This window comes from Bubalus kerabau, chromosome 1 (genome assembly GCF_029407905.1).
Source record: "Bubalus kerabau isolate K-KA32 ecotype Philippines breed swamp buffalo chromosome 1, PCC_UOA_SB_1v2, whole genome shotgun sequence".
Taxonomy (NCBI): Eukaryota; Metazoa; Chordata; class Mammalia; order Artiodactyla; family Bovidae; genus Bubalus; species Bubalus kerabau.
In genome coordinates this window covers 230118980-230131128 of record NC_073624.1, presented here as the reverse complement: position 1 = coordinate 230131128, position 12149 = coordinate 230118980, and the positions used below count along the sequence as shown (strand labels likewise).

Below are 12149 nucleotides of genomic sequence, written 5' to 3'. Positions count from 1 at the left end.
AAAATCAACAGAGCCTTGAGAGAAGACAGAACCTTTTCAAGGTCATAGAATGAGTCAGTGGCATTGTTGGGCCTACAGTCGTGTTTTCTCCTTTCAGGTAGAACATGTTCGTGTACAGACTGGACTACAGAAAGCATTCTCTCCTACGCATACTGGTAACCCCTGTTTCTAATGAAAGAAGCTTCAAATTTCCTTCACTGACATCTGAAATCAGACCCATTGAACAGGCTTATAGGAGGTGACCTGATGCAAATACTAGCTTATCCCTGCCTAGCCAACAATTAGCACTAAAGTTTGTTAGCAGATTTGACTGTCTCATTCTGGCATATTGAAAAATAAGGTAAAAATAGATTTATTGCAAAAGAGTTGCTTATATTCCCAGCCAGAACTAAGCCTGGTGGGCATATGACAGGAAGGACGTGGGCTGGGCTGTTTTAGAGACTTTTTTTAAAGGGGTAAAGCTTTACTCCTATCCTCAAAGACTTTGAGTTTGATGAGAGTACAAATGTATAGAAATAACACAGCCTAGAATGTAGAAACTCCTATTGACATGGAAGCAGACCAATAGTTTGGAGTTCAAAGTAGAAAGAGTCTTAACTGGAGCATAAAGAATCCATGGTGGGAACAGCATTTGGACTGGGTGGTATGGGACAGGTCAAGGGCTCAGCAAGAATAAAGAGGCAAAGTCAGAGAGAATGAAAAACACTAGGGTGGAGCTTAGAGTGTGTGTAGAGAAACTGTGCAAAACAAAATAAGAAGGAATACTGGGGCCAAATTTCAGAGTACTATTTATGTCAGGATTAAGAAAGATTGCTCAATTTTTTGAGGGGCTCAGTAGGGGTAAGAACAGCCTCACACACTCTGATAGAGCCTCTTAGAGCAAAATTTGCATTATTTATTCAAACCCTTAGATAGCTTCAAACTCTTTGGGCCTGGGTTTTCACTTCTAGATATTTCCACTAAGAAATGTAAGTGTTCATTACAGCATAATTTATACTACTAGAAAACTAGAAACAGCAGAGCAGTGGAGCAGTTGTTCTCAATAGGAATAATTTGATCTCAGGGGACATTTGGAAATGTCTGGAAATGTTTTTTATTTCCACAACTTAAAGGGGAGGGAGTGCTACTGGCATCTAGTGGGTAGAGGCCAGAAATGTTGCTAAACATCTTTACAGTGTACAGGACAGCTTCCCACAACAAAGAATCACTGGGCCCAAAATGCCAAGGTTGAGAATATACATATGGATATAGATAGGTATGGAAAGAGTTAAAAATATACAAAGAATATTGGCGATGGTAATATCTGGTATTATGTTTTATTTCAATTTTTTCCTTTGTGACTTCCTGTACTTTCTAAATTTTAATCAAAAATATATAGGACTTTGTGGGACTTCCCTGGTGGTCCAGTAGTTAGTTAGGAATCTGCCTTTCAATGCAGGGGATGCAGGTTCAATCCCTGGTTAGGGAACTAAGATTCCAGATGCTGCAGGACTGCTAGAGAGAAGCCCATACACCTCAGGGAAGACCCAGTGCAGCCAAAAAAAGAAATATAGGACTTTGTATTAGTCAAGAGTAATATAATTCGGTTTGAGTCCAGGGGACAAAGGTTTAAGTCCTGGTCTGAGTCCAAGAATCAGGAGTGCCAACATCTAAGGGCAGGAGAAAATATATGTCCCAGCTCATGCAGAGGGCCAATTCACCCTCCCCTCACCTTTTTTTTTTTTTTCCTATTCAATCTCCTGATGGATTGGGGGATGCTTACCTGTGCTGGGGAGGGTAAAAGTTATTACTTTGTCTACCGACTCAACTAATCTCTTCTGAAACACCCTTAATGACAAACCCAGAAGTAATGTTTTACTAGCTACCTGGGCATCCTTTAGCCCAACTAACACATAAAATGAACCACCACGAACATCATTTAAAAACAGCATTACTGAGCATCAAGAATTATGCTAGGCAGCCTTGCAAAGCCTCAGTAATTAGTCCTGACAGGTGCCTGCCCTCACTGGAGCTCACAGTATAGAGAAGAAGACACAGAGCAGACAAACATAAAACAAGAAAACACGTTTTAATAGTAAAAAAGGAAATAAACGGATGATATGACAGGCAGGAATTGAGGAGAGAGTGATTGGGGCTCCCTGAGATAAGACAATTAAGGGTGACTGATGTGACTTAGCAGCAGCAGCAGCAGGAGCAGCAGCATGAGCTGAGACCTTGAGGCTGAGGAGCTGGCGAGCTAGGGATTCGCATACCAGACAGAGAGCTCATGTTCGTTATGGTGGATGTGTTTGGAAAAGTTATTGTGAGATCCACCAGACCAAGGGTCATCTGTATACACAGTGTTGAATAGGCACAGTATCCCGGGAATTAATTAATTACACTCTATAATAAAGGAAGTGATCTATTAATACTTTCCATTAAAGTTCACTTACACAGTTCAAAGTGCCAACCACAGTCTATGATCCTACATTCCACAGTATTTATAAGACAGGTGTGCCAGGCTCTTATATATATATATATATATATATATATATATATATCCATAGTCACTACAGTATATTTCATGAAGAAAGAACGTGCTCTTCTCTTCCTGCCCTGGTGGGTTCGGAGAGACAACCCAACGAGGATTCTGGTATTTTGAGCCTCACTGGAGCTGATAAAATCCACAGTATTGTGTGCGTTTCTGACTGACAACCCAAGAAAATACTGACTGAAGCCAGCAAAAGCACCCTAAAATGCCAAAACAAAGATCAGGGACTGAAGGACAGTAGAAAGTTAAGCCTCTATGGAAAGGACAGAAACAAAAATGTTAACTAAAGGTTACCTCTGAATGGCAGGATTATGGGTGATTTTAAGGGTCTTCTTTGTGTATTTTCTATAGTCACTACAGTATATTTCATCCAGAAAGAACATGCTCTTCTCTTCCTGCCCTGGTGGGTTCAGAGAGACAACCCAACGAGGATTCTGGTATTTTGAGCCTCACTGGAGCTGATAAAATCCACAGTATTGTGTGCGTTTCTGACTGACAACCCAAGAAAATACTGACTGAAGCCAGCAAAAGCACCCTAAAATGCCAAAACAAAGATCAGGGACTGAAGGACAGTAGAAAGTTAAGCCTCTACGGAAAGGACAGAAACAAAAATGTTAACTAAAGGTTACCTCTGAATGGCAGGATTTTGGGTGATTTTAAGGGTCTTCTTTGTGTATTTTCTACAGTAAACATGTGTATTGTAATAGGAAAAAAAACTATGAAAGGTGGTGTTTTTATAAAGTGAAAAGTGAAAGTCACTCAGTTGTGTCTGACTCTTTACAACCCCATGGACTGTATGGAATCCCCATGCCCTGGAATTCTCCAGGCCAGAATACTTGAGTGGGTAGCCTTTCCCTTCTCCAGGGGATCTTCCCAACCCAGGGATCGAACCCAGGTCCCCCTCATTGCAGGTGGATTCTTTCCCAGCTGAGCCACCAGGGAAGCCCTGTTTTTATAAAGGTCCTTCAAATTCAGAGATGTAATGTGGATATTTGGCCCATAATCTACACAAGGGAAGCAGGTTCAGCAGTGAGCATGCAGAGGGAAGCCGTGTGTTAGGGAGATCCTGGGGACAGAGGTGAAGAAGAGTGGGGTGAGGGGCCAGGAACAGGAAGTGGATGCCCAGTTCCTCTCAGCTCTAGCCATTTCTGCCACAGAGAAATTGGATATGGGGTTGTTAGATCTTCTGATTCTCTGAGAGAAGCTAAACGAATCTGTTAAACAGTAAACATGGGCTTCTGTATCAAATGTTAAAGAAAAATACCATACAGGGCAAAGAAAGCTTCTTTATAACAGTATGATGTCTTATGTTACCAGTTTGCAGCCTCTGTGTTTGGTGTTTTCTTTTACTTGATCTCAATGCCAGTTCTGTGCCAAATTTTCTTCTCCTATTAGCGGACCAAGGTGAAAAGAGAACACTCACCTCTCCCATCTGGGGCCCAGAAGCATCCGGAACACCCTGATCCTCATAATCCTTGTTCTGGGGAAATATTAATGATTTAATCTCCCAAGCTCACTCACTCTGCTCTGCAGCCACACCAACAAGGTTCACAAACAAGACTCAGAGAAGTCTAGGCCAGCCTCACCCCCACCCACAGAAATAGGCAGTGCAATTCCCAGCCATGGGCGGGGTGACAGCAGAGGAAGTAGAGAAGTTTCTGAACTCAAATGTCAGCTTTGCCAAACAGTACTACAACCTGCGCTACCGGGCCAAGGTCATCTCAGACCTGCTGGGACCCAGGGAGGCGGCCGTGGACTTCAGCAACTACCACCCGCTGAGCAGCGTGGAAGAGAGTGAAATTATCTTCGACCTCCTGCGGGACTTTCAGGACAACCTGCAGGCCGAGAAGTGCGTCTTCAATGTCATGAAGAAGCTGTGCTTCCTGCTGCAGGCTGACCGCATGAGCCTATTCATGTACAGGGCCCGGAACGGCATCGCAGAGCTGGCCACCCGGCTCTTCAACGTCCACAAGGATGCTGTGCTCGAGGAGTGCCTGGTGGCGCCTGACTCGGAGATTGTGTTCCCCCTGGACATGGGAGTGGTGGGCCATGTTGCGCTCTCTAAAAAGATCGTCAACATCCCCAACACAGAGGAGGTATCCTCTTCCCCATGGGAGTGGGGGACAGGGAGGCATTATTCCATGGGGTTTGGAGGGGAGGTATATGGGACGGGAGCTGTCAGCCACCAAGACTGGGCTGGTGACCACTTGACACTTTTCTTTCTTTTTTTACTTGTCTATTTTTTTTTTTAATTAATTTATTTTTCGCTGCTCTGGGTCTTCGTTGCTCTGTGAGGGCTTTCTCTAGTTGCTGTGAGTGAAGGGCTACTCTTCCTTGCGGCATGTGGTGGCTTCTCTTGTTGGCGGAGCTTGGGCTCTAGGTCCTCGGGCTCAGTAGTTGTAGCGCACAGGCTTAGTTGCCCTGTGGCGTGTGGGATCCTCTTGGACTAGGAATAGAACCTGTGTCCCCTGCATTGCCAGGCAGATTCTTAAGCACTAGATCACCAGGGAAGCCTTTCTATTTGTTTATTGATAACTTTTTATTTTGAAAAAAAAAATCACAAGAGTTTAAAATACAGTACCAAGAACTGTATATTGTTCATCCCAATTCATCAACTGTTTATACCTTACCCGGCTTCCCTCATGGCTCAGCTGGGAAACAATCCACCTGCAACGTGGGAGACCTGGGTTCAATCCCTGGGTTAGGAAGATCCCCTGGAGAAGGGAATGACTACCCATGCCAGTATTCTGGCCTGGAGAATTCCATGGACTGTATAGTCCAGGGGGTCTCAAAGAGTTGGACATGACTGAGCAACTTTCACCTTACCACATTTGCTTTATGTCTCCATTTTTTCTGAGCCATTTGGGAGACAAACACAGACAATGTGTCCTTTTAACCCCAGGAATTTTTCTATGTATTTTCAGAACAAGGACAGTTCTTACATAGCCAAAGTACAATGATCAAACTCAGGAAATGTGACAGTCGTTACAACACTATTATCTAATGAACAGTCCATATTCAGTTATTTGCGAATCGTCTCAATGATGCCCATTTAGCACTGTCTCTTTAGTTTCCAATCTGAAACAGTTTCTCAATCTATCTTTGTTTTCCATGATGCTGATGTTTTTGAAGGATATAGGCCAACTTATTCTGCAGAAATGTCCCTCCACTTGGGCTTGTCTGATGTGTCTTCATGTTTAGATTCAGGCTATGCATTTCTGGCAGGACTATCACAGAGGTGATGTTATTTTTACTTTGTGCCTTGCGTCAGGAGACATAGGCTGGTAGTCATTACGGAAATGCTAAATTGACCACTTGGTTAAGCACTTGGCTCTGTCTTCTAAGAGTTTAGGGTTCTGTGGGATTCTCCTGGCAGCTCTGACAAAGACTTCTTTGATCACCTACAGCAAATCATTTAATGCAGTTCTCCCCATAACCATCTGCCAGAGTCCACTCCTACTCACCCTTCAGATCTTAAAGTTCACTTCCTCGGGGAGACCCTCTCACATCCTTCTGTAAGTTTCCTCCCTAAAACCATTTACCACAATAAGCCCTGGAGGCCAGGGATCATGCCTGCCTTATTGTCCACTTTATACCAAATGTTTGTCCACTTTATAGCAAAGGTTTGGCACAAAGCAGATGCTCAACAAACACTTAGCAAAAAGACTCACACCCAAGTAATTTTGCAATAATCCCTTTAACACCTGTCTCACCCCAATATTTGCCCTAGGCTGTCAAGGCCAATGTTGGTCTCATTTATTGCTGAACTGGCCTAACCAGGAGCCTGTGTTCAGTCATTCCCAAGATCCAGCCTGGACATTTTGTGACTTTGTGTTCCCTTTACCTCTGCCCTAATTTCAGATTAAAGGTCTTAAAATTAAAAGTTGGGGAGGTATGGGGCTTCAAAGATCATCTCATCCAGCTGACTTGTTTAATGGATGAGAAGTCTGGCGTCAGAAGATCTTGAGAAGGGGCTTGCCCAAAGTCACCAAGGCATCAGAGCAGAGCTTCCTGGACTTCACATGCACAGATGTAAGAATTCCAATGGATCATCTTTTTGACTTGGGTTCCTTTTTTGAAAAAAATTAATTAATTCATCATTTGGCTGCACCAGGTCTTAGTGATGGCAAGAAGGATCCTGTAGTTATGGCATGGGAAAATCTTCAGTTGGGGCTGGAAAACTCTTAGCTGCAGCACATGGGATTTAGTCTCCTGACCAGGGATCGAACCCTGGCCCCTTGCACTGGGAGGGCAGAGTCTTAGCTACTGGACCACTAGAAAGTCCCTTGAGTTACTTGGCAAGATGAAAGGCATAGACTTGGGCCTTTGTGGAACCTGGTTTTCTTTGAAGTATGCTGGGCTAGATCTCCTATGGGATTCCTCTCTCCTTGGCCCTCCTAGGGTAAAGGTAATTCTGCACCCAGGGAACTTTCCTCAGGACTCATTCAACTGGATTGGAGTCTGTTCTCCCTTCAACTCTCTCTAGACTTCAACTTCTCTCTAGACTGTAGCCAACATGGGTTGTCACAGTCTTATAACTGATTATCCCTGTTTTACAGATGATGAAATTAAAATCTTTTCTCAGTCACACAGAAAACGGCAGAGCAGGGATTTGAATTCAGGCACTGGGACTGGTGCCACACCCTTTCACTGCTCTGCTGTTCTCTACTTCCTCCTGGCCTATAAAACAAGTGCATTAAACTAAGTGCAGTGTACGAAGAAAAGGTCCTTTCAAATTACATGGCAGAAAATTGAGATGTTAAGCTTTGAGGTCAGATCTGGGTGTGAATCAAGACTCCCTTTCTAATAACATGGCCTTGGCAAACTCTTTAGCTTGTTTGGGCTCACTTCCTAATTTGTAAAATAGAGGAAGAAAACCTAGCTTCTGTAAGTGTTGTTGTAGGATAAAATGAGATAATTCTTTCTCCTCTAGCAAAGTTCTTAGCACATAGTTTAGGCTCTTACTGACAGCTTCTCTTCCTTGTTAATATCACTACTACTTTGTTGTTGCTGTTAAGGAATTTTTTCTATGGAATAGATGCTGGACCAGGTCTGTGTGGGGCTTGGAGAGGAATCCAGTCTTGCCTTTCTGGAGCTTTCAGTTTAGATTCTGTTTGTGGGAAAGACAGACAGAGGTGCTGAAATCTTCTATGGACCCTGGTGTTGAGGGACTGAGGATTTAAGTAGACTCTCTGATCCTAAAATATCCCTAAGAGTTCGATGAGCCCCTGCACTAAGCCTGCTGTTTCTTTGTCAGCCCCAAAGTTCACCCTGGACGGGATGGCTGTGTTCCCAGGAAGCTTTCAGGCCAGGCAGCCCCCTTGGTGTGTGCCTCAGGCCTGGAGTGATGTCAGTTCATGTCAGCAAGCCTCTGTCCTTCAGTTGTACATATCTTCCTCCTTGAGATATCATACTTTACTGGGGTCTGTGGACAGACACTGGGAGCTGGATGGAGAAGAAGCAGGGATATGGTGTAGACTGGGGAGTGGGTGGTCCCTGAACCACTGATAAGTGATACTCTTAGCCTTTAGCACACTTCCCATCAGCCCCCACCAAAACCTGAAAGTGGTTGTAATTACTGCATTGAAAAATGTGAAACCACGAATGGGGTTTCCCATGGTTGTAATGTGGCTCCCATGCTCTGACACATTCTTACTTATCCTTGGGACCTTCTCGGGGGCAACTTGTCATTAGGGCTGCCAGATATAATGTAAGCTGCCCAGTTGAATTTGAATCTTAGATAAACAAAGAGATACTTTTTTTTTGGCTGAGCTGCACAGCATGTGGGATCTTAGTTCCCCAAGCAGGGATTGAATCCATGCCTCCTGCGATGGAAGTGTGAGTATTAACCACTGGACCACCAGGGAAGCCCCAGAGAACTATTTTAGTATGTGTTTTGTGCTAATAACTGTTGAACTGTCAATAATCAATGCTGTGACTGGACAAGCCCATGTGGTTCTTATGATGAATGCAAGATACCCTTTAGCACTAGTGATCAAGAAACTTTGAAAAAACAAAGGCTTATTACTTATAAGACCTGGAAATTACTTTGCATACCTGGGGCCGCACAAGGAGGTCTCAGGTTAGAGAGGGAGACAGTGGGCTCTGGCCTAGGACTTTCATGAGGGTTGAGGGTTTCACAGGCTCACTCTCTATTAGCGAATTTAAAACATAAGAGCAGAAATTGAAATCTTGGTAAGAGAAAATAGAAAGCAAAAAGTGGCTCCAAATGATCAGTTATCAAAATCAACCAAGATCTTTAAAACAAAAGAGCCTCAGTGTGAGGAGGTGGCATGGTTCTTTAACTAGTGTGTGGCTGACAATGTGTCTATTTGAGATAGGCAGATAGCCATCTTTGAGATGGATGTCAGCAATCAAAGCCTAAGTCATACATTCACATTACAAAAATGAAAACAAACAACTACCAAGAGTGTCCAGCTCACACTATAGTACACCCTATGCAACACATGATATACTAAGAAAGTTGTTTACCTGAAATTCAAATGTAATTAATCCTGTGTTTATTTGCTAAATCTGGCAACCCTACTTGACATTCAGTGTATGTCTGTGTATTTATTCTTTACCCTTTCTCCTTGGGAAAGAAAGCCCACAAGGCTTGTCTGTTCCTGCATATCTTATTCACCACTACTGGTCCCCAGACCTAGCCCAGGGCCTGGGACAGAGTGGTTCCTCATTACAGTTTATTGAGTGAATTAATAAGTCATGGCCCTTCCCCAGGGGGCTGTGATATTGTGATTTATAAAAAGAAATATTTATTTGGTCTTTGTCCTGGTTCCTGACACAGAACTGACCCTTGTAATTTCCTGAGTGATAGAACCATCTGACACAGAGCTCCTAAATCCCTTGGAGTTTCCTGGGTGGTAGGTGGTCTTTTGTTCAATGAGAGGACTCTTGGTGGACTCCTGGATGGGGACCAGAAAGATCAAGCCTTGATTAGACACCTGAAACCTTCAACCCATCCTCTATTCTCTTAAGAGGGTTTCCCAGGTGGCCCTAGTGGTAAAAAACTCGCCTGCCAATGCAGGAGGACATAAGAGATGCAGGTTCAATCCCTGGGTTGGGAAGATCTCCTGGAGGAGGGCATGGCAATCCACTCCAGTACTGTTGCCATGGAGAATCCCATGGACAGAGGAGCCTGGCAGGCTATGGTCCATAGTGTTGCAAAGAGTCGGACATGACTGAAGAGACTTAGCACACACGCACCAATGCGAGAGACTCAGGTTTGATCCCTGGGTCGGCAAGATCCCCTGGAGAAGGAAATGGCAACCTACTCCAGTATTCTTGCCTGGGAAATCCCATGGATAGAGGATCCTGGAGGGCTACAGTCCAGGGGGTTGCAAAAGAGTTGGACACAACTTAGCAACTAAACAGCAACATTCTTCTAAGAGGGGAGAGGGGCTGGAAATGGGGTTAATAATTGATTATGCCTTTGTGATTAAACTGTCATAAAAAACCCTCAAAAGTACAGGGTTCAGAGAGCTTCTGGGCTGGTGAATACATGCATGTTCTGGGAGGGTAGTGTACACCCCAACTCCAGGACACAGAATCTTTGGCACACAGGACCTTTCTGGATCTCACCTTATATATCTCTTTATCTGACAGTTCATCAGTATACTTATTCTATTCTAAGACTGTAAATGTAAATACTTTCCTGAGTTCTATGAGCTTTTCTGGCAAATAATCAAACCCAAGGAGTGAGTCATTCAAAACTTGATTTACAGTTAGTGAGGCAGAAGCACAGATAGCAGCCTATGACTTGACATTGGCATCCGAAGCAGGGGCAGTCTTCAGGGACTGAACCCTCCAGTTGTACGTTCCTGTTCTCTAGGTAAACAGTGTCAGAACTGAACTAAATTGTTGGATACCCAGCTAGTGTCAGAGAACTGGTCAGTGAGGGGAAAAAAGCATCTACATAGCTGGTGTGCAAAGTGTTGTGAATATGGTAGTTATGTGAGAGTAAAGGAAAACAGTGAGTTTCTTCTAGACGGTGACAATCCCGTTTCTGAAGACTGAAGCTGAGAACACTGTCATGTCCAGAGGCTCTTACATTGGTTGTAGGTTGTCCTGCTCTCCTTCCCGCCCTATGACACCTGGAACCCAGTATGCCAGGCCAGAAAGAAACCTCAGAGAGGACCCGGTCTGACATGGTGATTTTACCGAAGAGGAAACTGAGGCTTGGAGAGGTTTCAACTACTGACAGGCTCATGAAGTCACTACCTCCTGGGGCCCCAGGATACCATCAGTCCTCTGGGGGCTTTCTTCACATTATGGCTTGAATGGTGAATTCACGCTTTACATGATGTCCCCACTGCACAGTGATAACCCACTGAGGACAGCCTCACCTTTCTTACTGGTCCTGGCAGACCCAGTGCCTCTCACAGAGCCAGCGCTCAGTAAATATAAGTGGATGAATGAATCAATCCATCAATGAGCCGATCAGTGTATCAGTGAATGAATGAATGAATGCAGTGTCTGTGACATTTACGAGCAGGAGAATTGTCTATAAAACAGGGAAGGAGAGAGTTCTACATGACAGGGAAGATGTGAGAGTTAATGAATTGTCTGGCTCTGGGCCTAGTACATCATTGAAAGTGAAAGTCATTCAATAAACAGATCTCATCATGGGACACACTGGAGCTTGGCACAGAGGATGTTTGAAAAGAGAAACTGGGTTTCCAGGAATGAGAAGCAGTCTTGAATTACTTTGGAATAAAATCTAAGCTCTTCCAGTGGCCTCCAAGGCCCTGTCACATAAGGCCTCTGCCCACCTTTCTGAGGGGCTTCCCTAGTGGCTCAGATGGTAAAGAATCTGCCTTCAATGTGGGAGACCTGAGTTTGATCCCTGAGTTGGGAAGATCCCCTGGAGAAGGAAATGGTTATCCACTCCAGTATTCTTGCCTGGAGAATCCCTTGGACAAAGGAGCCTGGCTGGCTACAGCCCATAGAGTCATAAAGAGTCAGACACGACTGAAGCAGCTTAGCATGCACGTAGGCATGCACGTATGCCACCTCTCTGACTTCCTTGACCTCCAATCTCCTCACTAAGCAGGCCTTCTTCCTGTTTCTCAGATCAGTCAGTTCATTGCCCCCTGCTCCTTGGCATCCTCCATGCCCTCTGCTTGGAATACACTTCTGGCTGGCTCTTCTGAGCCTTCACTCTCTGCATTGCCTCTTAGAGAAGTCTCCTTACCTGCCAGGACTGACCAGAGCAGCTTCAACCTACCCCCGCTTCCATCACTTTCTATAGCATCATCTAGTTTCTCTTCTTCAAAGCAGCTGTTTACTTGATTTTTGTCTGTCCACCCCATTTGAGTGGAAGCTTTACTAGGGAAAGCTATTCACCCGTCTTGTTTATTGCCTAAACTGCCTAGCATACATTAAAGGCTTTCTGTTAATGCCAACTGAATGAATGAATGACTTGGGCTTTCTTCTGCTTGACCTCTGATTCCTAGGCTTTAAAACAGATAGGTTAGTGACTTCCCTGGTGGTCTAACAGTTAAAACTGTGTTCCCAACGCAGGGGACCCAGGTTCAATCCTTGATCAGGGAACTAGATCCAACATGCTGCAACTAAGAGTTCGAATGCCACAACCAAAGAA

General features: G+C 44.3%; 1 protein-coding gene across 2 annotated transcripts in view; it reads left to right on the top strand.

Moving 5' to 3' along the window:
• The first annotated feature begins 4152 nt into the window (after positions 1-4152).
• The window catches only part of PDE6A (phosphodiesterase 6A), a 77446-nt gene continuing 69449 nt past the window's right edge, over positions 4153-12149 (top strand). For both annotated transcript variants that reach the window (XM_055558302.1, XM_055558297.1), the window contains exon 1: positions 4153-4626. In XM_055558302.1, the coding sequence (XP_055414277.1) occupies positions 4153-4626 (474 nt within the window). The remainder of the gene's footprint in view (positions 4627-12149) is intronic.